The 27,182-nt window shown below is 35.8% G+C and overlaps 1 protein-coding gene across 1 annotated transcript; it reads right to left on the bottom strand.

Annotated features, from left to right (window-relative positions):
* Positions 1-294: 294 nt before the first annotated feature.
* On the bottom strand, positions 295-24,881 carry LOC123664089 (actin-interacting protein 1). Its single transcript, XM_045598703.1, has 13 exons — positions 24,843-24,881; positions 24,532-24,744; positions 11,967-12,114; positions 11,015-11,195; positions 9,856-9,975; positions 9,437-9,601; positions 8,023-8,224; positions 7,118-7,246; positions 5,989-6,095; positions 5,226-5,328; positions 4,356-4,528; positions 3,501-3,651; positions 295-529 (listed from the first exon to the last, which is right to left on the bottom strand). The coding sequence occupies exons 1-13, from the start codon at positions 24,856-24,858 to the stop codon at positions 423-425; spliced, it is 1,815 nt and encodes a 604-aa protein (XP_045454659.1). The 5' UTR covers positions 24,859-24,881; the 3' UTR covers positions 295-422.
* Between the last annotated feature and the right edge of the window lie 2,301 nt (positions 24,882-27,182).

Genomic DNA, 27,182 nt, shown 5'->3' with positions numbered 1-27,182 from the left:
GATGGTTTTCAACTAGTAATCATACACTGTATAGTAAGGGCCTGTTTCACTGTGGATTGCTATTTGACAGACGACGGTATCCAACAGATTAAAGTTTATATAATATTATTCTTTTTTATTTATACAACTAGATCAGCAAACAAGCATATGGCTCACTTGATGGTAATCAATTACCGTAGCTTATAGACCCCTGCAACACCAGAAGCATTGCAAGCGCGTTGCCGACCCTATCCCTAATCTCCCGGAGCTATTTTTTTCATCATCGAAACTATATTTATAAGATATATTTGCAAATAGATTACAAAGGTTTATCGAGGTGAAGTCTCAATGGCCTATACTATCTCCGTTAAAGTCTTTTAGTAACTTATTTGCAGGATAATTTGTCCACACCTCGTGAAACGGGCCCCAATCGAAGGAAAAATTTATGCAGGGATGTCCCAGATACGAGTGTTGGCGTCCTGGCCCACCGTGGCCAACGTGACATTGTCTAACCAAGCTAGCCCGGTGATCTGGCTTTGTGGGTGTGCGTCTGGAAAATAAGATTCCAATTTTAGTAAATGTACTTTGGCAGTAAAAGTACGAGAAAACCCTTTTAATATGGATCTATGTGTGTATTTTTTTTTTTTTTTTTTACACACGGTCGTCTGTTCCTAAAGTAAGCAACTTAATGCTTGTGTTATAGGTAACAGCCGACTGGTATATAGCTACATATTTTTTTTTCGATAAACATACTTATAAATAATACATATATAAATATATAAATAAATATTTATATTACACCCAGACTCGGGGTGGGAATCGAACCCACAACCCTCGGAGCAGAAAGCAGGGTCACTACAAACTGCGCCAACGGGCTAGTCATAGATTTTAATGAAACTTGATACGTAGGTGGCGACATTTTCACGGGAGTGAAACCGCGTTGCGCAGTTAGTAACTTATACACAGATAAATAAGTTTTTTTTTGTTCTCTTTAAAAGACTAAATAGGAGATTCAAAATTTTTAAGTAATCAAATAACAAAAATAAGTAAATTAAGTACACTTTTGCTCTTTGATAATGCTCAAAAAAATATTTTATAATTTTGAAGTCGGTGCCAAGTAAAACAATAACTACTCTAGTATCTACTCATAAGTTGTATTCAGTTTTCTTTCATAATTTGTTTCATTGACTATTAGGTTGAATACTGTTATTATTCTGTTATTGTTTTGACATATCTTATAATATTTTTTGTACTTGTTTGTTGTGTGTGTGCTGTTTGTATTTGTTATTGTAGCCAGGTTGTTGTAGTATTTACTTGGCACCAACTTCAAAATTATAAAATATTTATTTAATCATTTCTGATTAACTACATCAAAATACGAATTACTTTGTACTAAGTAAATTTATTTTTCACTTTTTAGTTTCCTTTTTTAAGTCGGTTTTTTTTGTTAAAAATTATTTTATTTTACAATTTTTAGTGATGGGTAGACCTAACAAGGATGCTTTTTCTCTTATGTCGGGAGTTCGGAAACATACACAATACACAAGCACAAACACCCAGATCATGACAAACATCTATACGACCAATACAAATGTCTGTCGTGCGCGGGGATTGAACCCACTAACGCCAGCGCAACAGCCGGCGCTGTGACCGCTGCGCTAACGCGTCGACATACTATGAGTAAAGTTCGCTATCAGGTGTACGTAATAACAACCGGGACTGACAGCCTAGCGTGTTCTCTGAGTCTAGGTTGGGAGAACCACAAGGATTAACAACTAGACCAAAAATAAATATTTATATAAACATAAATATCCACTCCGAGCTGGAATAGAACCCGCGACCGTCGGTGTTTAGGCGCCGCCGACACGGCACATGCACCATTATATCAAAGCGGTCGTCAAACAGCAAAAGGTAACTGCTGTAAATTGTTGAGAAATTCCCTCGAGTGTTTATGGGCTCTATCATCAAACCTGGTCCTGCGAGACAGATGATCACATCGCAGGTAATTGCTATAAATCGTTGAAAAGTTCCCTCGACTATCTTTCGTCTCCATCATCAGACTTTAATGGCACTTGTAACTCATACAGGTGCAAAGTTCTCATCAATAGAAACGAATTAAGTTCAAACAGCAGGTAATTGCTATAAGTCGTCGAAGAGTACCCTCGACTATCTTTCGTCTCCATCATCAGACTGAAATGGCACTTATAACTCATATATATGCAAAGTTCTCATCATTAGAAACGAATTAAGTTCAAACAGCAGGTAATTGCTATAAGTCGTTGAAGAGTTCCCTCGACTATCTTTCGTCTCCATCATCAGACTGAAATGGTACTTATAACTCATATATATGCAAAGTTCTCATCATTAGAAACGAATTAAGTTCAAACAGCAGGTAATTACTATAAGTCGTTGAAGAGTTCCCTCGACTATCTCTCTTCTCCATCATCAGATCGACTCCAGACCTTTATTAAATAGTAGTGCTTTATAGTACTTAATGAAAACATGATTAAATTTACTAGTCACCCTTACGATTTTTGAAAGTTTCCCTCGATTTCTCTGGGATCCCATCATCAGATCCTGGTTTCCTTATCATGGTACCAAACTATGAATATCTCCTTTCCAACAAAAAAAGAATTATCAAAATCGGTTCATAAACGAAGAAGTTATCTCCGAACATACATAAAAAAAAAAAAAAAAATATATACGGTCGAATTGAGTAACCTCCTCCTTTTTTTGAAGTCGGTTAAAAAAGGTATACAAATTTTTCTTTCATCAAAAGTGGTTCGTTTTTTTTTTTTAAACAATAGTGAGCAGAATATGAGCAATAATAAAAGAAAGTAAGCAGAACAAAAATATAAATGAGCAGTATTGAGCAGAAATTGAATTGAGCAGTATTGTGCTGTGTGGCTACGGTACCAAAGAATATAGCCGCATCTTCCCGTGGGTGTCGTAAGAGGCGACTAAGGGATAACAAGGTTCCACAACCACCTTGGAACTTGAGAAGCCGACCGGTGGCGGGATAACCATCTAACCGCTGGCTTTGAAACACATAGACCAAAGACGGGCAGCAGCGTCTTCGGTGCGACAAAGCCAGCCCTGCGGTCACCGACCCGCCTGCCCAGCGTGGTGACTATGGGCAACACACATTAGGTCACGCATTTTTGGCGTGAACTTGTGGAGGCCTGTGTCCAGCAGTGGAGTGCAATAGGCTGGAATGATGATGATGATGAGCAGAAATAGTAGTAATATATTTACAGCCGCTCTGGTGTAATGGTGCGAGTAGTCGCCTAAAATACCGACGGTTTGCGTGTCCCCCCCTGACCCAGTTGTTATCATGTACACCTGATAGCGATCCTTACTCATAGTAGGGAATATATCCGCCAACCCGCATTGGAGCAGCGTGGTGGATTAAGCTCTGATCCTTCTCCTAAATGGGGAAAAAGGCCTATGCCCAGCAGTGGGATGTTACAGGCTGAATGCAAGTAATATATGGGCCGTAGTGAGCAAGCAGATATACGTACTCTTAATAAGCGTGTGCTTAGCCGGGGTTTGAACATTCCACACAATCACAGTGGTATCGAGTGATCCCGAAGCCACTCGGGTTCCGTCTGGACTCCAGGCCACGCAGTTAACTCGGGCTGAATGGAAGCCCCACTCCTTGTTATGTGCCAGCTATAAATAAATAAATATATCTTTAAAATATTAAATAAGGTATGTTTTATAGGTAACAGCAGACTAATAGAGCATTTTTTTTTTTTCGATAAGTGGCCTCAAGTGGTATCTATTCTCAATTTGACCACAGACTAATAAATAAAAGAGTATATTATGGCTGTGGGTGTCAAATGCATGGTAGTGAGTGCAATGTTTTTTTATTGATTTAATGTATTTTTTATGAATTATTAAAAAAAATATTAGCATTCTGCACTCCTTCTCTATATAACTCCGTCCGCTGAATTTTCGTAAAAGGGGGTACAAAATTTTCTGCTTCACATATTAATATTTAGAAGATATACACCATAAGCAAACTGGAATAGTATCGCATTAATCTATGTTCACATCAGCTCGGAGATAAAACTTTATTTATATTTTTACACTTTTGTATATATATATATATATATATATTTTTTTTTTTTTTTCTTTTTTTGTAGTAAAACTTCTTTATGCACACTTAACTTGGGGAGTGAGCTGGTCAATACGTGACCGTATTCGGTTTTATCGTTTTGATCATTTTGTTCTTTTCTTATTTTCACGTTTGTTAATTTAATTTTAAACGGATGAATGGTCGTAATGGGCCTTTATTATTATATTTCATTCTTTATAACTTTTTCTGTGCTATGTACCATCCCTAATAAATAAATAAATAAATGTGAAATCACCTTGTACTCATCAGTGGTGTAAAGAATAAGTTTCCTGTTAGCATCGCAGGCTACCAGATGAGTGGAGTCTGGACTGTAACGGGCATCGGTCACAGGTCCCAAATGAGTTAATTCTTTGAACGGAGATAGGGAGGTTCCTTGGAGAGTGTATATGTGGACTTTACTGTCCCCACCTGAAAAAAGGGGATATCAAATTCATACGATTTATTTTTGTGCTACCCACACATTAGAAACTTCTAAATAATTTTTTAATATCATATCGATATCATATCATATCACTAAAGGTCGCTTAGAACTGAATATAAAATCATCATATCGAAAATTTCAATCTAGCGGGTACATCGTTCCATAGCTTACTTAATTGGCCGTCCATCCATAGCTTAGTTGGTCAGTCGGAGATGCAGGTTCGATCCCCGCTGGAGCAGTCAATTTTTGATATAATATTAAAAAACTGTTAAGGATTTCAAATTATAAAAAATATCAAGTTTTGATATTTCTTTTAAGTGATTTAGGAAAGAAAATAAATGGCTTTAAATTTTAGCTTAATAATTTTGTTTAGTTAAACCGCCATTATATACCAAAAAATTAGATTTATAATAGTTTTTTACTGAACATGCAATAGTGTACCATTATTACATGTTGCAAAAAAATATTAAACAACATTTACAATCCTAAGTAATTAGCTTTTGTAGGTTTAAAATTTAAACCATGGAGTACGACTCCACTGAATCTCATTTAAAGCTATACAGGTCAGTCCAGTCAGTCAGTCAGAGTCAGTTCACCAGACCATTGGACATTGTTACTATTGGACTGATTTTTTGTATTTAGTTTAGAAATATACATAACACACTTAGGAATGTATCCACTCACCACCAACGGCAACGTGATTGTTTTTGGAGTCGATGGTGACACAGCTCGGCTCGTAGTCTATGGGTAGAGAGGATTTCTTGCCGCCTCCCACGATCACCACCAACTATAATGAAAGTTATTTAATTATAAGCAATATGAATACAATCAGTATAGATTTAGTTCAGACTGCTGGTCCGACGATCTACGTAAGATTGCCGGTGCAGGCTGGATGAGGATTGCGCAAAACCGGGATGTCTGGAACTTGGGGAGGCCTATGTCCAGCAGTGGACTGCGATTGGCTGAACTACTATGACTGACTATAGATCTGTCTATATTTACTTCATATATGGTAGCGCGACTAATTTAATACTAGAACATTTTCCTTGTATGTAAAAGTGTTTTTTATTTATGGACAGGCGTAAATTTAGATAATGTTTCAGAAACATAACAGGAAAAAAAATAAACGAGTGTGCTTTAAGCCATACGACTGAAGTAACACTTATTTAACTCCATCTTACATCTCCCTCTCAACTTCCGTTCGCCTCGCCCGATCACACTTTTCGTAACGCTCTCGTCACGCATTCACCAGCTCACTCCCCAAGTCGAGCGTACGTAAAGAAGTTTTACTTCAAAAGGCACAAACATACCTTTTACCCAAGGAGAATGCAACAATACTGCACAGTTTGAACTGGAAGGTATAACCCCCACACATCAGAGTCCAAGCTCGTAATGTCATATCATGATGATATATTAATAAAATGTTATGTACATATTAAGTACTAACCTCCTTGACGGTGGCTACGACGGTCAGATCCTCATCGGGCCAGTGGTCCAGGGCCCGAGGCTGAGACCCTAGAGTAACTGCCTCGTCTGTATAGGACGGGACTTCACCTGGAAGACGGTATCCTCGTTATTATTGGTGATTGTACCCTGTATGGACCTGTATGCACCTGTATGCACTCAATTAAAATTATACAATACAAATAGACTTTATTGTATACTAAAAGAGGAAATTTTTATATCAAAAATGAAAACACAACCAACGAAGAAAAACCGACTTCGATTATATCGACAAGTAATACAAAGCAGGTAGACGAAAAAAAGTCAAGTAAATACGCATTATCAAAGATTACTCCAAAAGTTGTAATTAGATCTCGATGAAATTTAAATGTGACCACATGATAAACATCGGCTTTCGATTAAACTAAAAATTATTAAAATCGGTACACCCAGTAAAAAGTTATGCGGATTTTCGAAAGTTTCCCTCAATTTCTCTGGGATCCCATCATCAGATCCTGATTTCCTTATCATGGTACCAAACGAGGAATATCTCCTTTCCAACGAAAAAAGAATTATCAAAATCGGTTCATAAACGATGGAGTTATCCCCGAACATAAAATATATATACGGTCAAATTGAGTAACCTCCTCCTTTTTTTGAAGTCGGTTAAAAATGTACAAAAGACAGTCTTATCGCTGAAAGAGAGATCTCTTTCAGGCAACCTCAAGCACGCAACCTCATATAAATCTAATATATAAATGAATGGTGCTGTGTGGCTACGGCACTAAAGAATTTAGCCACCCCATCTCTTCCCGTGGGTGTCGTAAGAGGCGACTAAGGGATAACAAGGTTCCACTACCACCTTGGAACTTAAGAAGCCGACCGATGGCGGGATCACTATCCAACTGCTGGCTTTGAAATACACAGGCCGAAGACGGGCAGCAGCGTCTTCGGTGCGACAAAGCCAGTACTGCGGTCACCAACCTGCCTGCCCAGCGTTATTTGTAGCGTAAACTTGTGGAGGCCTATGTCCAGCAGTGGACTGTATAGGCTGTAATGATGAATGATAATGATGATAAATGAATGGTAATGACACGACTGTTGCAGTAATAAGATGTATACATGTAAGTCACCTTCAGCCGTAGGAACAGCCTTCCTCAGGGTGTCGTCGATGCCGCAGGTCAGCAGGCTGCCGCCCCGGCCGACCCTCATGCCGTTCACCTGGTTCCCGTGACCCTGCCCGGGGACGTGGCGACCTTCGCCTGGAAAAATCACAATATTACGTTAACAATGGAAATAATCAAGCTTTCAATCATTATCAATCATCATCAATCATTACAGCCTATACAGTCCACTGCTGGACATAGGCCTCCACAAGCTTACGCCAAAAATAACGTGAACTCATGTGTTTTGCCCATAGTCACCACGCAGGGCAGGCGGGTTGGTGACCGCAGTACTGGCTCTGTCCCACCGAAGACGCTGCTGCCCGTCTTCGGTCTGTTTATTTCAAAGCCAGCGGTTAGATGGTTATCCCGCCACCGGTCGGCTTCTCAAGTTCCAAGGTGGTTGTGGAACCTTGTTATCCCTTAGTCGCCTCTTACGACACCCACGGGAAGAGAGGGGGTGGCTAAATTCTTTGGTGCCGTAGCCACACAGCACACTTTATAGGTTACTATTTTGGTGGGTACATTTATAAACTAAAGTCAGACATTCTTATTGGAAGCCAGCATTGTTTTTAAAAAAGAATCTTTAAATGGACAAATTCTAGGCCCCTTTTTTTACTTTTGTCTAAAGCTCTAGGGCGGATTGGGGGGTAGGGTAAGCAACGAGCTTGCGATGCTTCTGATGTTTGCAGGCGTCTACAAGCTACGGCAATCGCTTACCATCAGGTAGATGTATAAAAAAAATAGTTTAGAACCACAATTCATTAAAATATTTATAATTAGTAAGAGGGAGACTCCTAACTATAGGAACACTTCAAAGAGGGTACATAATAATATGTCTAGCAATGTACTTTATAATGACAAATAATATTGACCTGTCTGAACGTTCCACAAAGTAACAGCTCCATCATGGCTGGCGGTGAACAGGCTCTGGTCCTCCAGCGCCAGGCAGGTGATCGGCTTGTTGTGACCTGTTAGTATTCTGAGAGGCTTGTCCGGATTTTCCACGTCCAGGTAGTTAATGTCACCCGACAGCGAGACAGACAGCAGGTGTTTGCCTTGCCAGAGGCATGATACCTTCGGATTAGATAAAGGTTGATGTGAATATACATGCTACTGCACATTCAGCAAAGTGATTGTCTTTGCAAACTAATAGACTTTAGACCGAATATAAAATCATCATATAAAAAATTTCGATCTAACGAGTACATCGTTCCATAGCTTAATTGGCTAGAGCACCGACACCGTCGGAGATGCAGGTTCGATCCCCGCTGGAACGGTCGATTTTTGATATGATATTAAAAATTGTTTAGAATTTCCTCATGTGTGGGTAACACAAAAATAAATCATTAAATTGCTTACTTTAGGAACAGGCGACCGTGTGTGTATTGTGTAGATAGTTATGTTGGACCAAAGCATGAGAACAATAGAAGTAAATGCTTAATCAGCGGAATAGGAATAACAAATGGTTTCTCACGTTGTCTCATGCTTTGGGATCATATGTCTTGAGAAAGTTTTATTAGAATTAAATCGGCGATTAATCCAGAGCATGTAATTCTGTTCGGACGTGTCCACTGTAATTTTAAATATTTTTTAATTAAATAGTTTTAGTTTAATTAATGTAATATTTTTTTAAAAAAGCCCTTTCGCGCTCCCGTAAACTTGTCTAGATATTTATTTATTTATTTATTTATTATTTATTTAAATCATACGAATCAATAATAGACTTTAGGTTGGAGCGGATGACGTCTATACTTCTGCCTATATATACTCAAAATAATCTTAATAAACTTAGTGTTAGATCGACTTTCGTTGGGTTTGGTTTATCTCACGACTTTCCTTCATATGTCGTCTTTCACTCAACCGTAGACTCTACCATAAGTTATTTTTTGGTCCTTCGAGCCGTATATAAAATAATTATGTAACTTAACTTATAACAATTAAGATGTAAAGGAGTTTAAAACAATCGCAGTCGCTAATTCAATTTATATTCTGTACTTGTTGTTAGTTCAGGTGTATTGGTTCTGATTTTTAAGTTTTAAAAAGCTATTGCTCGACATGTGGTTCTGATCTGAGATTTGATGACTACTTCTTAATTTATCATTGAAAACGCATATTTCCTTTTCCATTTTTTGTCTACCCACGTTATATCACTTGTCGATGAAAAATTAAACTTTTACTCTATCTTTGTACAGAATTTCATCAAAATCCATGCAATTTTATGGGCGTAAAAGCGTAACAGACGGGACAAAAGATAGTTTTGTATAATACTACGATTGTTATACAAACTTGTTGATTCTCCACCGCAGTACCCATATTGAAAGTAACAGTCCGTTGCATGGTCTCCACGTCCCATATCGCACATGTTTTGTCTCCGGAACAAGATAGCAATTGTTTGCCGTCTGGAGACCAGGATATACCGTACACACCACCCTTGTGAGCCGGGGAGCCTATCTGTGGGATAAAAATTTAAATTATTATAATGGCTTAAAGAAAAAAAAATCCACCAACCCGCAGTGGAGCGTAGTAGATTAAGCTCCAATCCTTCTCTTGCATGGAAAGAGAGGCCTATGCCCAGCAGTGGGATATTACAGCCTGAAGCGTAGATGTTAATTAAAAAAAAATTACTGAATTTTTAGTCAACGATATGAACTTTTTGGATTAAAAAAAAAACTGACTGAAGTAAAACTTCAAAAATGAATACATACCTCGCCCTTCAACTCCGACGTAGCTCCATCAAACAGGAAAATCTTTCCATCGAATCCAGCGGATGCGAACAGACTACCGTTCGGGCTGTAGCGGATCGCTTGAGCATAGCGTGTGTGTTCCTGGAGTATAAAAACAAATTTTATTTTTTTAATAATTAATAAATATCTACACAATACACACACAGTCGTCTATTTCTAAAGTAAGCAATTTAATGCTTGTGTTATAGGTAACAGTTCACATATAAATAATACATATATAAATAATACATATATAAATAATACATATATAAATAATACATATATAAATAATACATATATAAATAAATATATATATTACACTCAGAGTCGGGGCGGAAATCGAACCCACAACCCCCAGAGCAGAAAGCAGGGTCACTACAAACTGTGCCAACGGGTTAGTCAGTTTAATATAATACTGGCTGTGCCCGCCACTTCGTTCGCGTGGAATTTCACAAAAAGTTATTGTTCAGTTCGCAGAGTTATAAAATAAATAAAATTTCCAAAATAAAAGTAGCCTAAGTTACTCCTTACTATATCACCTATCTGCCAGTGAAAGTCCCGTCAAAATCGGTCCAGCCATTTTAGAGTTTAACGGGAACAAACAGACAAGTAGACAGACAGACAGAGAAAAAAATTGTAAAAAATGTTATTTTGGTATATGTGCCGTGTGCATATAGTAAACAGCGGTTATTTTAATATTACAAACAGACACTCCAATTTTTTTATATGTATAGATATATAATATGTTGTTTATTGAAACAAAAAATAAAATTGTTGCTCTGGAAAGAGAAATTTACTTCTGTACGAAAGATTGCGGACAAATAAATACACAAACAAACAAATAAATACATACAAATATTTTTTACAGAAGTGTTTTTTACTATAGAACGAAAAAAAAATTAACACATAAAATGTCCTGCAACAAACGGAAACAGTATGTGAACATCAAAATACATTGACATTGACCTTTCTGGTCTGTTTCATAATGTAAATACCAGCAATTTTCATACAGAAATTGTAATTTGATCTTTGGATGAATCTACATTTTGCTTTTTTTATTTATATATATTTTGCTTTTATTATTCAATTTATTAAGGCCTTTAAGGCGGGTAGGTAATCTCACTTTGGATCTTCTACAAACCTGTTTCGTGCACTTGAACTTGAAGGGGGGACCCTCGAAGACCGCAAGGGTATTGTCCTCAGAGGCGGTCACGATACGGAAGGGTCTGGTAGGGCGGAAGTCGACCGAATTGATGGGTTTCGACTGACCGCTTATCTCCCCCACAGAGGTACCAGTTTCCGCCATGAACACATGACCGAATCTGGAAAAATAATGATATTTCTCTTGTCTCTAATACTAGAAAAATACTGCAATGTTTTGTAATACTTTTAAGCTGTTGTTAAGATGTGGATTCGACAATTTCTGATAACTGTCCATGATTGGCTATTTACAAAAGAGGTTATGGATTGTTTACAAATCTTATTTGTTATTACATTTTTTAAATACTAATGACAAAGTTAGAAACAAACAATTTATCGGACGGTACTTGTTTCTATTTAGCTAAAATATGAATATTTTTTAATGGTATCAAAATTAAAACCGCCATGAAATGCGATGCAACGACGATATATAGTATTCAAAATTTAGTAAGTAAAACAGAACTCCAAAATGTCAAGCCTATGATTTCCAATCATCCACTCACTAGCCACACGACATTACGCTTTTTTCGAGAGTGTGAACTTTAGTAAAATTCAAGCTCTACATCTCCTAATATATAAAATTCTCGTGTCGCGGTGTTTGTAGTTAAACTCCTCCGAAACGGCTTGACCGATTCTCATGAATTTTGTGTGCATATCGGGTAGGTCTGAGAATCAAACAACATCTATTTTTCATCCCCCTAAATGTTAAGGGTAGTCCACCCCTAATATATTTTTTTTTAATATTTAGATATTTTTTATTTTAGTATGATTTGGCGTTGAAAAATACATACAACCCTAAATTTTCACCCTTCTACCACCAACTCCTATTTTTAAATAGCGTTTAGCGACTAGACAACGTTTGCCGAGTCAGCTAGTATATATATAAACCTCACCTCTCTCTGCCTTCCCCCACGACCACCATACGCTGGCTGTCAGCACTCCATGCGATATCCTTGATCGGTCCACCGATGGGCTGGAACTCGTTCTTCAGGATATGTTCCTTGTTCACTGTGTCCCAGATACGAATCTTGCCTGATACATCTGTAGAGAAATAATTCAATTGTAATAACCTTTTATTTAAACAATCTTGCAGTCGCGCTCAATAGCTTCCCAAGTCTCCAGTGGGATGTAAGTCCTATGTAGGAGGTTTGGACACACAACACAATCACAAACGCCCAGACCACGACAAAAATCTGTTTGGCCTATACAAACATTTGTGAAATCAGTTGCTGTGAATATTGCGCCAAAACGTAGTCTGATAATTTGGTGATCATAGTTTTAGTTCAAAATACTCTATCAAACAGAGACCAAAATAAGCATAGGCAATAATTAAAACTTCTAACCCTATTTTAGCCCTCAAAGCATGTAATTCCATATATGTCTAAATATATCATTTTTAATAGTTATCAATCGACTGATCAATAATTTTCGATTTCTAAGTCCAGAAATAACAAAGTTCCATATTAATTTTACAACTACACTTTACTACTACGACCGTCTGTTGCAACTGATGCAACTGCGTTCCTTACAAGTGTAGTTCTTCATTTTGTCAATTATGTATTGGTGTCCAAAAGTATAAATAAATGAATAAACTTGCAATCCCCTAATCTACCTTTTTCAAAAATGTGTTTTTAAAATTCCCTTGAGCTAACGTCTCCTCCTAACCCATAAAATCTACCTCCGTAACAAATTTCAACTTGATAGGTCGAGTAATTTTTGAGATTTCGTAAAACTGAGTCAGTAAATGAGACAATGACCTTACGCTTTTATAAATATGTAGAAGCTAGGCATCCTACGCGATTTTGCCTATGTTGAAGTTTTCTCAAATTTGAGGACAAATTTTGGCAAACTATAAAGTTATAGTCTTTGCCATTCCTGTTTAACGCAAAACAAACCTTAGAGTTGATGGATGTACGTACTGTATCTAGAATTTTTGGAAGATTAATCAGTCATCACACATCACACATAAGCCTATCGCAGTCCACTACTGGACATAGGCCTTCACAAGATCCAGCCAAAAATGGCGTGTACTCGTGTGTTTTGCCCATAGTAACCACGCTGGGCAGGCGGGTTGATCATCATTATTAGCGAAACAACCAGACAGACAAAGACCGACAAAAAATCCAAACTTTCCTCTTCAATTAAATAAGTGCCGATAGATTACACCATCTACATTTTAATACCATATGTAAGTTTCCGTCATAGTTCTTTTTTACACCGCTAAAATATTAGACTTCTAGAAATTTCATTAATATTTCATTCATACTGGAGAAAAATAAAATCTCCATGTATTATGTATACAACTCTATTAATTCCCCTTTTAATTGACAAGAATATCATAAGATATCATAAAGGTTTATGGTTTTATGAACTGTAATACTATAAGGAATAAGGCGCATTTTCACATGTATCGGTAAATGGGCGCGATGTCAACATCCTTTTACGAATAAAATTAACATGAACGAGTTATCCTTAACACAAATATTATACAAAACGAACATTTTTATATAGTTCTTTTGGCGCGCTTTTGGGAAAAATGATGAAAGTGAATTTTTAAGATGCGCGCGCACACCAACATCCAAAACTCTCCTGAAGACTCCCTGAAGTTAGCTAGTCAACAAAGAAGAAGTTAGCAACGTGAAGTTAGCTAGGCAAAGAAGTATAACTTGTTACGTGTGTACATAAGTACACACACACTTTTAATATTGATTATCGATATATCTTTATATTCATTGTGTGTGTGTGTCACCTCCGACACGTAACTGGTGTTACGTTTGTATTATTTAGTTATTATTATAGGAGTAATTTACTAATTATGGAATTCCTTCCAAAACGTTAAGATTTTATGTGTTCAACCCCGGAGCAATAATATTCTCAAAGTGAAGCTGAAACTTAATAGTGGAGCCCGATCTTTGCTATTTTTAAGGAAAACAGTAGAATATGTTATCAAGTTTTTTTTTGTAACCACATTATAGAAAGATTTGCGTGACACGGAAAAGCACCCGGGGCGATTGTTCCGACTTGCCCTTATTCAAGATCCAGTCCTACTTCCTCTTCATACACCTTATACCTACAATTTACACTGACAAGTAATAACATGTATCGAAGCCTATTAAATACGCGTTATTAGGGATTCTAATCGAATCACATGTAAGCACCAGCCTTCGAACATTAGAAGAACTAACTGTGCTCTAGAGCTAGACTGAGGTCAAGAGTAAGCCCATAACATAATAAAAAAAAAGAATCATCAAAATCAGTATACACAGTAAACAATTATGAGGTGACAAACAAAAAATTCCAAACACCGGCTGTACCATATCACCTCTCTAACCCAAATAAAATATTTATTAATATTACAAATAATATAACACAAGAATATTAATAGTTTTGGTTCTAGTTTAAAAATACACTTGTTAATGTATGTGTGATTCGCTCGGGCGGTCTAAACATAGTTTGATATGAGAGCGCTTCCACTTGGCTTGCTTCCAGCGAGCGTGCTACGAGATCATATCTCGGTTGACACTGTACTCAGCAATCCCTTAGTCCCTTACATTTTAATATTACACCTCGGAGAAATACGGTAAATCGATTTACCGTAGAGCTTCTAATATTTTTTTTTTTTTTTTTTTATACTAACTGGGTCGGCAAACAAGCGTACGGCTCACCTGATGGTAAGCGATTACCGTAGCTTATAGACGCCTGCAACACCAGAAGCATCGCAAGCGCGTTGCCGACCCAATCCCCAATCCCCCCAGGAGCTCTGGTCACCTTACTCACCAACAGGAACACAATACTGCTTGAAAACAGTATTATTTTGCTGTGATCTTCTGTAAGGTCGACGTACTACCCCAATGGGGCTGCTCCATATTTTGAGCAGGAAATTTTCTGCCGTACCCTACCTCGATTAAAACTCGATGATTGTTACATTACTAAAGCAGTTTTAGTTTAAAGGTTTAGCAGTTCAGATTAATAGTATGGAATACAATATTAAGACATTTATGAGTGGTTGTCACTTAAAACATAAAAAACTAAAAATTCAGGTGACATAGAATTTTTTTTATGCTATCGATATTGAGATGAATTGACATCTATATGAAGCGTAGGTAAGCGTGGTTCAAAACCGTGTCGTATTGGCACAATACACATTGCAGAACTTTTTAAGTATTTTTTAATACATCTCTTGACCGGCAATGCAGACAGATAACATCATAAAACCATATCCCAAATAAAGTAACTACCCAAAATACCCTACCAAGACTAAGGATTGTATTTACGTGCTTTAGCGCGGTGAGGAAACCGACAAGTTTAGACCATCAGACCAAAGAAATGTTTAAAAATAATTAATAGAAGTCGAACACAATTCAAATAAAAAGTCTTTAAATACGGAACCTGAGTGTATAATATTGGCCATATGTTATGTTTTCTTACAACGTTTACGGTACATAGAGAACCTTAAACGCAGATGAAACCGTGTGTCTTGCCTAGTTACATATGGAACCGCCAGTTGTTAGCAGTAAATAATACACGTTGGTTATTTGCCAATGAAGTCAACTCTAGGAAATAAATTATATTGAAATAATATAAATAAATAAATATCATATATAAATCGCATATATCATAATTAATAAATATATAGGAAGAAATTCTCAATTCGATTGAATCTTTTTTGTGTGTTACCTATTATGATTTCTCAATAAAAAAATAATAATCGAAAAAGTAAAAGGTTCTATTTAAATTTAATTGAGATCTGACGAGTACCTTTAATGATATATAACTCATATCTCTAATGACGCGCTTTTACTTGGCTATTTTCTCCTTGATCTACGTTGTTCTACTGGTTCATGTAATTTAAGTCGGCTTTTTTTTTTGTTTGCAAGTAAACGACTGGCCCCCTTATCAGCAGCAAATTTCACACACCAGGTATTGCGTGATGCCGCAACAACAGAGGCAAAAATTCTAAAAATGATCGTTTTGCCCTCCCCTAAACACCCCTAAAATTAGTTTGACCTAAATATCCCTAATATACATACATCGGTCGTTTATTATTTCATTATATACTTTTAATATTATAAAACTGCAAAGTTCGTTGAATTTTGATCCAGAAGAGAACTGCATCAATTCAAGCACAAACGGTCAACGACCGTTAGACCAATAACTGCGCATACTCGTCGGTAAAAAATAAAATCACGAAAATTATCTAAATCCTTTTAGTTACGGTAACCTTTGCGGTAACGTATAATGCTAATGATTTAGTTTTAAGAGATACAGTCTAAATTGATTTGAGTAGACAAAGCATTTTTTAAGCAACTAGTTTGGCAAACAAGTGTACGGCTCTCCTGATAGTGAACGATTACCGTAGCTTATAGACGCCAGCACCAGAAGCAACGCTTGGTGTTGCCAATACTACCCCCAATCCCTCCCAGGAGCTATTCTTTCACCATGGAAACTATATTTATAGAAATATATAATATTGGAGTGTCTATTTGTAATATTAAAATAACCGCTTTTTACTATATGCATATGGATCTGTACACGGTACATTTACCAAAATAAAATATAATTATAAATTAATTCTTGTCTGTCTGTCTGTTTGTTCCGACTAATCTTGTAATCGGCTGGACCGATTTTGATTTAATAAGGGGTAACTTAGGCTACTTTCATTTTAGAAATGTGTTTATTTTGTAGCTCTCGGACTGAACAATATTTTTTTTTAAATCCACGTGGTAACTTTGTTTGTAGGGGTAAATAGGGGTAATTAATCTTAGCAAATACTGATCCGATCATGAAAATTCTTTCACTAACAGAAAGCAACACTATTCAGGAGTGATATAAGCTATACTTTATTGTTACTGAATAAAAAATTCAGTGAAAAAAAAATAATCATCATCATCATCATCATTTCAGCCTATTACAGTCCACTGGTAGACATAGGACTCCAAAATTTCGCGCCAAAAATGGCGTGAACTCATGTATTCGTCACGTGAAAAATAATAGTATATGTAAATCAAGTCGGAGAAATGCGAGTGAGATGAAAACTTTAGTATATATTTGCATCACAAAAATAATAATTAACGCCCCGAATTGGGCACGGGTCAGCTAGTTTATGAGATATATGTATTTGCAAATATGAATCTATGAATATATATGAAGTAAACAAACTTAAGGAACGGTAAAAAAATATCTACACTTAAAAATTAGGAGTAAAACCAATTAACAATTTACAAAATGGACACATTTTAACATTAGATTACACACTTTGGCACTGAATTCGGAGTGTAGAGCTGAAAAAAACCAAAAGGCAACAATATTTGTGGTATTTTTAACATTTTAATATTTAGAAGTGTATTCATATGTCCTGCATGAGCCAGCATTAGTAAACCCTCGATTATCTCTGATCTCGTCATAGTCTTAACCTCTGCCTAACAAAACCTTTTTTGCCTGTAAGTGTATTTAGTTTTGTACTTAATGTTGCCAAGCGTCTGGGTAAAAACCGGATATAAATACGCTTTTTGGATACGTAGTCGGACTAATTAGTCGGCGTCTAACCTGTCTGGCTTTTGTTCGATTTTTTCGACATGTGGTCATTGCCCCCTCCTTATATGATCAGATGCAAGTGAATATTTCACGTGATTGACAATTTGACATTTTTATGTAATCTCATGACATTTTATCTAGCTAAACTGAGTTGTCTAATAATTAATTTTTATGATCTAAAAACCATTTCTTTACGGCAACAGCTTGCCCAGCCTCACTAAGAAGCAACGACTCCTTTATTTATAAGAATTTAAGCTTAATTCACCACGTTGATACATAACATATTGGCGATACATGTTCTAGAATTTACGACAAAACCAAACTATTTTATTCTCACGTTGGTCACAGCTTAACCTCGAGTCTACTTTGGGCGGTGACAAATACACAAATAGAATAATTTAATTTCACAATAATTGGATTAATCATACAAAGTAAAACCTAATAATTGAATGCGCTAACTACAATGTATTCCTACGACGTAGTATATAGTCTTGACCAAAGTTTATACTAGATTTAACATTTTAGACAAAGAAAGTAGCATTAAATGCAATATTAGTTGACGCTGGACAAAAAAGTTTATGGACGTAAAAATTGTGGGATAAATTAAGAAACTCTTGAAACAACACTGTAATAAATAAAAGACCAAATGAAATAATAACTTTCTTTGTAATTTTGGACGACGTTGGAAAACTTAGCTATCGTCAGGATACACTTAGATTATGGTTACCATCGCGTCAGGACACGGGACACAGAATGGTCACAAATATAGAAAGATCTACAAAGACGGTATTGTCGATAGAAGAACGATCTCTTCAAAACAAACTATGGACAAAAGAACGTGGCAAAAGCCGTTGAGTGTAAAAAAAAAATAATATCACATAACACATAAGATAATAAACATAACACAGCCATAAACATGTATGTCACGCTCGAATAAAGCACAGCGCGAAAATATCATAATTATGAAATCGTAATAAGATCAAATTAACCGCAAGTCTGAGCTTGCGAACTTTACTGCGGTCGAGTGCTCCAGATAATTGTGGTTAGGTTTACGCTTACACTATACCTAAATACTAAGGGCCTGTTCCACCGCTTACCGTAAAAGTTATCTGACTTATGACGTATCTAACAGGTAAAAATTTCATTATATATTTCTCTTTTTTGCCATCGAATTCCAATTTATTTATGGAATATTTCTGTTCGCAATTGTGAATCTAAGTCACAGTTTATCAAAGTGGAGTAGGCTGGCGAATGTGTGACAAGAGCGTTACGAAAAGTGTTATTGGGCGAGGCGAACGGAAGTTAAGAGAGAGATATAAGCTAGATGGAGCTAAAGAAGTTTTACTTCAGTCGTGTGGTCTAAAGCAGACTCGTTTTTTAACCTTTTGAGCGCCACGCCTGAAAGCCATTCCCGTGCCCTGTACGCCAAGGCATAAATTAAACGAAAATGCCTAGGAAGAAAATAGTGTTGCCAAGAGTCGTTATCGAGTACCACACGGTGACTTGTTTTTGTTGGTTTTTATGCAATAAATGACTCCTTATTATATAATCTAGGAAGGTTTATTCTTTTAATATTTTTCTTATGTTATCTTGTACTCGTTATATATAATTACAATAATATTAATAAAAAAAACAAAAATTACAAAAAAAAAATCTTAGTAAAGCACAACACTATTCTCTATCGTCATGACGTCACTGTCACGACTGGACGACTACGGCGCAGCTGACCTACGGTTTTGAACTGCCTTAGAGTCTATCCTTGACAACGGCGTGTAGTGAACTGATTACTAGGGATGCGCCAAATTTGAGATATCTGATTTATAATGGCGATTTGATTGATTTTAGTTCATTTGATTTTCTATTCATTTTCTATTAATGTAGTTAGCTGATGATAGTTTTATGTTTTTTACCTTTTGTTTTATTCAAATATCAAATTATTCATAAAAAATATAACAGGTTTGAGTTTGAATTTTGAATAGCTTAAAATATGTGTGCCTCTTGCGTCACAGCAGTCAACTATAGACGACTTCGGCGTTCTGGACATATCATTTACGTGGAATAAGAATGCATGTTTTCATTTCAATGTTTCTCAGGACGTGTAGCTCTAAAAGACTTGTTTTTCATACTCAAATGTTGCTGGGATATTCTATTTTGAGAAATGTTGAATTAAAATACTAGAAATGTTTTCTTAATAATTTTATGTAATATTTTTGTGGGACGCGTTTTTTGTCGTCTAAAGACGTCGTCGCGGTCACCAACCCGCCTGCCCAGCGTGGTGGCTATGGGCAAAACACATGAATTCTTGAGAGAACTTGTGGAGGCCTATGTCCAGTAGTGGACTGCGAAAGGCTGCTGTGATGATGATGATGATGAGACGTCGTTGGCGCACAGGGCTCACAAGTGCTTGTCAGTTGTCAAGTATAGGGGACTTGGGCGTTAAAAAGGTTAACTGAGGAGAAACTGATTCTAATGATCAATTTTATCTTCTGCTGTGAAAGCCTATTAGTAACTTATGTACAGGACAGTGCAAAGTAAAAAGAGTTATATACAAAACAGCAACTTTTCAGGAGAGCGCAAAATAGGAAAAAGTGCTCCCATTTTATCAATTTCAAACCAAATTTGTTGAAATTTTCATCACTGCTATATTTTTTAGAAAGACAAACAATTGTATATTTCATTTCTTCTAATTATGTTTAATTCTTTAGTGGCTACGGCACTAAAGAATTTAGCCAAGTTCCCGTGGGTGTCGTAAGAGGCGACTAAGGGATAACAAGGTTCCACAACCACCTTGGAACTTAAGAAACCGACCGATGGCGGGATAACCATCCAACTGCTGGCTTTGAAATACACAGGCCGAAGACGGGCAGCAGCGTCTTCGGCGCGACAAAGCCAGTACGGCGGTCACCAACCCGCCTGCCCAGCGTGGTGACTATGGGCAAAACACATGAGTTCACGCTATTTTTGGCGTAAACTTGTGGAGGCCTATGTCCAGCAGTGGACTGTATAGGCTGTAATGATGATGTTTAATTTACGAGATATTGCAGTTGTCTGCCTCTACATTGAGCTTAAAAATATGACAACTGACTTAACTACCACTTGGTCGTTTCTACATAGGAATTAATAAATCTGGCTTTAATAAAGATGTTTCATATATTTATAAGTATGACTTTTCCAATTCCAAAAATTAGCAAAAACGTCTTTCCATGTCTATTGTGATGTATTCAAATGGTTTATTATTATGATAACACTTTAAACAAACCTTAATACGTAAAAAGCCAAAACAAACAAACATTGTTGCCGGCCGGCGAAGCACATGACATCTGACTGATGACACAATAGGAATGAACGTGCACCCCTCCGCGCGGACCGCGTAAAAGCGGCCAGGCGGTAGTTGAACGCATGTACGTCGTGTAATTTTACAAAACAGCAGTAGTTGTCTTCTTTTACTTGACAAAAGGACAAGAAATGAGGCGATATTTGTATTTTTTATTTTGCCATGTTGTAGAATATAAAGTTTTTAGTTAGTTACTGCAATGAAAAAAAAATCTCAAAATTATAGTTAAATTTTTTTACTTTGCACCCGTCGAAGTATTTAAAACAAACTATTTATCTTGTGTTGGATGAGAGCGACGTAGTAAAAGATTATGCTAAAAACATCAGGGCCGAAATACCTAAGCATTCTTAAATTTCTTCTGCTCCAGCTCCAGACCTACATAGGTCCGGTCCTAATTAGGTAGACTAATTATAATAAAACAACTTTCCTCCCGTGACCATCGCTTCAGCCTGTAATATCCCACTACTAGGCATAGGCCTCTTTCCCCATGTAGGAGAAGGATCAGAGCTTAATCCACCACGCTGCTCCAGTACGGGTTGGCAAATATATTCCCTACTATGATTAACAATCTCTATCAGGTGCACATAACAACCGGAACCGACGGCTTAACATGCTCTCCGAGGCACGGTACCCACAAGTACTCAAACATCCAGACCACGGTAAACATCTGTATGGCCAATACAAATGTCGCCAGCGCAACAGCCACAAACCAGTGCTGTGACCTTTGCGCCAACGCGGTGTCAAATCAAGGTGTAAAAAAAAAAGTTAAAAATAGTCTTCTAAATTTCTGTAATATTATTTAAAATTATTTATTTACGGATTTTGCTATTCTCTAATAAAATTTTAATAGCATTCTTTAACAGAAATATAACAAGATAATCTTATCAAATGTAACATACTAGTAATACTTATCAGATTAGCAAATCAATTATCAAGGAAAAAATTTATACAATTGTTTATTTTTATCTATTAGCCATAAACAAGAAATTCATAATAAATTTGAGCAGTAATAAACAATATACATTAATACCAATATAATCAAGCTGATGAATTTGATTGAACGCATTTATCTCAGGAATTACTGTTGCAAAATAAAGTTTTCTTTGTGAAGGAAGGCTGTATAGCATCACACAATGACTAATAGAAGCAGAGCAACATTGAAATATGATGTGAAACAGGCTATCCTTGTTTTGATAGCAATATATATGGAATAATATAAAAATTTCTATGAAAACGAGGCTGAACTGACTGACTGCTGACAAAGTTAGATATAAACAAATGAACAATCACAAACAAGATATCTATCTCGCAATCTGAATGTTTTTAGCGTAATAAAATACATCCTTTTAAAGTAACTCTGATAAGGTAGCAACTATGAATCACACAAGCGCTTGTTTAAAACCATATATGGTGATAATGATCGGCAAACGTTGTCTTGCCGCTAATCGCTATTTAAAAATAGGGGTTGATAGTAGAGGGTTGAAAATTTTGGGTTGTATGTATTTTTTAATTTTGTATGATAAAGAAATATAAATAAATAAATTATCAAAAAATTCAAAAAAAATTGGAGTGGACTACCCTTAACATTTAAGGGGATGAAAAATAGATGTTGCTCGATTCTCAGACCTTCCCAATACGCACACAAAATTTCATGAGAATCGGTCAAGCCGTGTCAGAGGAGTTTAACTACAAACACCGCGACACGAGAATTTTGTATATTAGAAAAAGACGAGTGTGCTTTAGACAACACAACTGAAGTAAAACTTACGAAATGTAACTCTTTCTATCTTAACTAACTTATATCCTTCTCACAACTTCCGTTCGCTTCCGATCATCACACTTTTCGTAACGCTCTCGTGACGCATTTACCAACTTACTCCCCAAGTCAAGCGTGCGTAAAGAATTTTATTTCAAAATAGTTACTAGTTTTAACTTTCTTTGCTTCATTTTTTAAAATAAATATTTCAATTTTTTTTTTTTTTTTTTTTTTAATTATGCAGTGCTCGTACAATGGTAATTACAATTAGTGCCAAATAATCTTGAACTCAAAATGATCAACAATAAACATAGCAAATATCCAGTTTTAAATAAAAATTATTGTTTAAAATGAATATTAAGACAGTCATGCTTTAATGGTTTATAAAGGTTCGTTTTAGCTATATTTTGAGATAATGCTAATAAAAATATAACATTAAAACACAAATCATTTCAATCTTGATTTTTATAAAATTTTATCCCAATAACTATTTTTAAAGATTACAGTTGTAATTCTATTAGTTACTAAATTTTAAAGTAAATAGGTACATATAGTGATTTCCTGTTAGAATTGTATAGAAGGAGTAATATAAGAAGTGTCATTATTAAGCCATGAAAAAAAACCAAGATTTCAATCTCATGCTGTAAATCTTTTCTTAATTACTACAAAAAAATTATAATTATTAAAGTTTAGTTTTTATGACTTATTTATTCTTCTTTTGAATTTAATAAATAGAATAATTTTACCATAAATTTATAAACAGTACAAAAATGTTTAGTTCCAGAATACTTTTAAGGTCTATAATATTTAGTAACACATTTTATTCAAACTTCAATTTTGAAGGAGCAATTAATTTTGGCTAAGATCTAGATTAGGTAAAACCGAATTTCGGGACCGTGGGGGGATGGGGGGGGAGAGGGTGGGAAACGTTACCCCTGGTACCACTGTGACACCTCGGAACCCCATGGTTATGGAGATATCCATGGTTAAAGTTTAGAGGTTAGAAGAAGAATTTCGAAAGTTAGAGGAACGCTTGGCTCCGGCGCTACGAGAAGTGCAGCCCTTGCGTGCGAAAGCACGCTCACTCATGCTCCGTACAAAAAAAACCGAATTATGGGGTTTTTGGGTGTGGAGGGTGTAGGGGAATCTATACAAGGTAACATTGTCATACCTCAAAACCCCATGGTTATGGAGATATCCATGGTTAAAGTTTTGAGGTTAGAAGAAGAATTTAAAGCTATTATAATACCTTTGAGCTCGTACTGTTTGCATTGTGTGACAAATCGACACTTTTAAACAAAATAACGCGTCAGACATAATATTCTAATAAAATTAGTAATATTGCGTGCTAGAATATAGGTTTAGAAATTCGAAAAATACCCAAAACCGAATCTGAGCACCCCACTGTCCACGTGGTCTTGGTCTGTCCTACCCCTAGAGTGTTTTTTTTGTGCCGCGGAGGCGCGAAGGGAGGGCAGCCCTCGCCCGCCGGCGACCAGCCTCCGCTGCGGAACGGAGCATGAGTGAGCGTGCTTTCGCACGCAAGGGCGGAAGGGCTGCACTTCCCGCAGCGCCGGAGCCAAGCGTTCCTCTAACTTTCGAAATTCTTCTTCTAACCTCAAAACTTTAACCATGGATATCTCCATAACCATGGGGTTCCGAGGTGTGACAGTGGTACCAGGGGTAGCGTTCCCCACCCTCTCCCCCCCCCATCCCCCCACGGTCCCGAAATTCGGTTTTACCTAATCTAAAGCTTTTTTTTATTTTTTTTTAATTCTTTTTTTTTTTTTTTTATTCAGTCAGAAATAAAAATGTACCTGAAAATGAGACTTACCTCCAGATGCGATATAAAATCCGCTGGGCGAATACTTCGCGACATTAACTTGACATGAGTGTTCTGTATACACGTCCGATATCGCAGGATTCTCTATATCCCTTATTATTACTGAGTTTCCGTTAGTATACAGGAAGTTTTTCCCCTTTGGATCACCACCCAACACTAACGGCGTTCCCCGCTGGGTCCTCGGCAAAGCCGCGAAAGTATACTCTGCGAAAAGAACCACCAGTAAACCACAAAATTCTCGCAGAAATCCAGTCGCGGTCCACCGCACCATGAATCACCAGAATACACGAAAATCTACTTACTGTTTGAATACGACATTTTAATTATATATATCTAATAAACTATCCCTTAAACTTTAAATACAATAAATAAGTTTTATTCAGTACTTTTAAGTTAAAATAGAAAAACAAAATCAGCCGCTACTTTCCATAGCCTCCCAAAAAAATGACGTGACGTATGGATGTAGTGACGTGCAATGGCTGATAAGACGTTGAATGAATGTGATAACTTAATAAGAGTCATTCTTCTTTTGATCGATTTAATTATGAAGAAAAAGACTGTTTTGGTAGAAATAAATATAATTTAATTATTCAATATCCTAAAATACTCTTACATAAACTTTTAGACTTAATTCTCTCCAGGATACAATCAGAATAACAATCACATTCCGTATTCTTATTGGGTTATTTTCTGGTTAGCATTAGAAGTGCTCAAATTGTCTACCAAGTGGTTCCATTTAAACTGAATTGATATTTTATGAGTAGATTATGAAATATCCCCAAATGATGCGTATTTAATTGATTATTTATTTGACTACATACGTTATGTACTTGTCAATGTAAATTGAACTCGGCTTAATTTTCATTACATTCAAACCTAATTATAAGCGACCACTACAACAAGCTAGGATTATATAGATAGGATTTGAATTGAGCATACAGATGTTTGCCATAGTTTAGGTATTTGTGACACTCCCCATACTTCCAACTCCCAATTCACGCCTAGTAAGTTTTGTTGGCCTTTAAGTGTGAGGAGTTTATTCAATCTTCTTACTTTACTTGAAGTATTTTGAGAGACGTAATTTTTTTAATTACACAAAATTATTTTTCAAAAGAGTGACTGCGGAGTTTCTTGACAATTCTTCTTTGCAGAATCTATATTCCGAATCAGAGGTAGCATTACTTTTGCATAAATAATAATTATTTTTAAAAGTTTCATTTTTTGACGGTTCGAAAATGCTCTTGAGGACTATTTAAATAAAGTTGTTTTTGATTTTGATTTTTTAAAATCTTTTCAGCCTAACATAACCCCTCTTGTTAGATTTTTTACAAATTAAACAAAATTATCTACAATTATGAACAAGTTAGCAAGGTTAGCGTGGTATGGGCATGTAATGTGGAGGGATGACCGCTATGTCGGTAAAAGAATGTTAGGGATGAATGTCGAAGGACGAAGAGCGATCGGCAGACCGAAAAAGCGATGGATGGATTGTGTGAGTGAGGATATGAGAAAGAAAGGAGTAAGCACTGAAGTGACGAATAATAGAGAGGAATGGAAGAGAAAAACATGTTGTGCCGACCCTACATAAGTGGGATAAGGGCAGGAAGATGATGATGATCTACAATTATGAACAAAATAAATCATTTTGTGTGAAATACACATTTATCAAGAATTCACGTTTAAGCAAAGTGACAAGAATATTAGATTGCTGTGTAAAATTACTACTTAATAAATGACAGTTAGCTATTAAAATATTTACTTATTATTAGTTTAATAAAAGTCGATATATTTTAGTAATCGATTCATAATTATTAATTTCTTTTAACAGCACTATTGTCAATTTATCGGTATTATTATATTGGTAGCACTGTAATATTTCAAGAATTCCCTTATTTGGCGAAACAGTATAATTTACTAGTCTTGCCATATTATACTCTGAGTGACTCTGATGGATATAAAAATTAAATTAAAGCCATAAGGTATTTTCTTATTCTATTTAAATGTCATTATGCAATAAATCAAATATGTAAAATAAAAAATAAAACCCTATCAAAATCTTTTAAGCTATTTTAATCTTATAATGTCATTCTATGTCATTAATATAGTTTATTACGAAAGATATTAACCGCCTTTTCCTCATTTTAAGACAGGAATTTCCTTCATAGTTTTGGAAAAATAAACAAACTGTACTATATCATACTAAAGAAACCAAAACTTCACAGAAGAGCACTTCATAGGAAAATTTTCACAGAATAGCTTTCCTTCTTTTTTTGACATCAAACTTTTCTGTTAATAGCGATAATTGTTTGACACCTTTAAATAATGGAAGTATGTATCTATATATTAAAACTATTTATTTTTCATTCATCATCATTTAATAAATAGGTAGGTATATCATAATAAAACGAGAATGAAATTATTTTTATATTTTGATTGTTATAGTACATAATAGACACTTAATTGTTTTGTTTTTTTTTTATTTCATATATCGAATAATATGTAAGTATGAACATAAGCGATATTTATCGCAAAAAAATCTTTATTTAACTAAAATTTTCAAACTTAATTATTTTTAATTTTGAGTGTTTTTTTTTATATTTATATTGCATAAAGTTTATGTAAGTAGTGTTTATAATAAAAAT

Source organism: Melitaea cinxia, chromosome 21 (genome assembly GCF_905220565.1).
Source record: "Melitaea cinxia chromosome 21, ilMelCinx1.1, whole genome shotgun sequence".
Classification (NCBI taxonomy): Eukaryota; Metazoa; Arthropoda; class Insecta; order Lepidoptera; family Nymphalidae; genus Melitaea; species Melitaea cinxia.
Note: the sequence above shows the minus strand (reverse complement) of the source record. Positions and strands in the feature narration are given on the sequence as shown.

What these genes read in the sequence shown, in the direction of transcription:
- LOC123664089 (XM_045598703.1), bottom strand. An exon ending in GGCTGTTCCTACGGCTGAAG is followed by an intron (nt 6,096 to 7,117) that starts GTGACTTACATG and finishes ACCGTCTTCCAG; the next exon opens with GTGAAGTCCCGTCCTATACA. An exon ending in CAATCACGTTGCCGTTGGTG is followed by an intron (nt 4,529 to 5,225) that starts GTGAGTGGATAC and finishes CCCTTTTTTCAG; the next exon opens with GTGGGGACAGTAAAGTCCAC.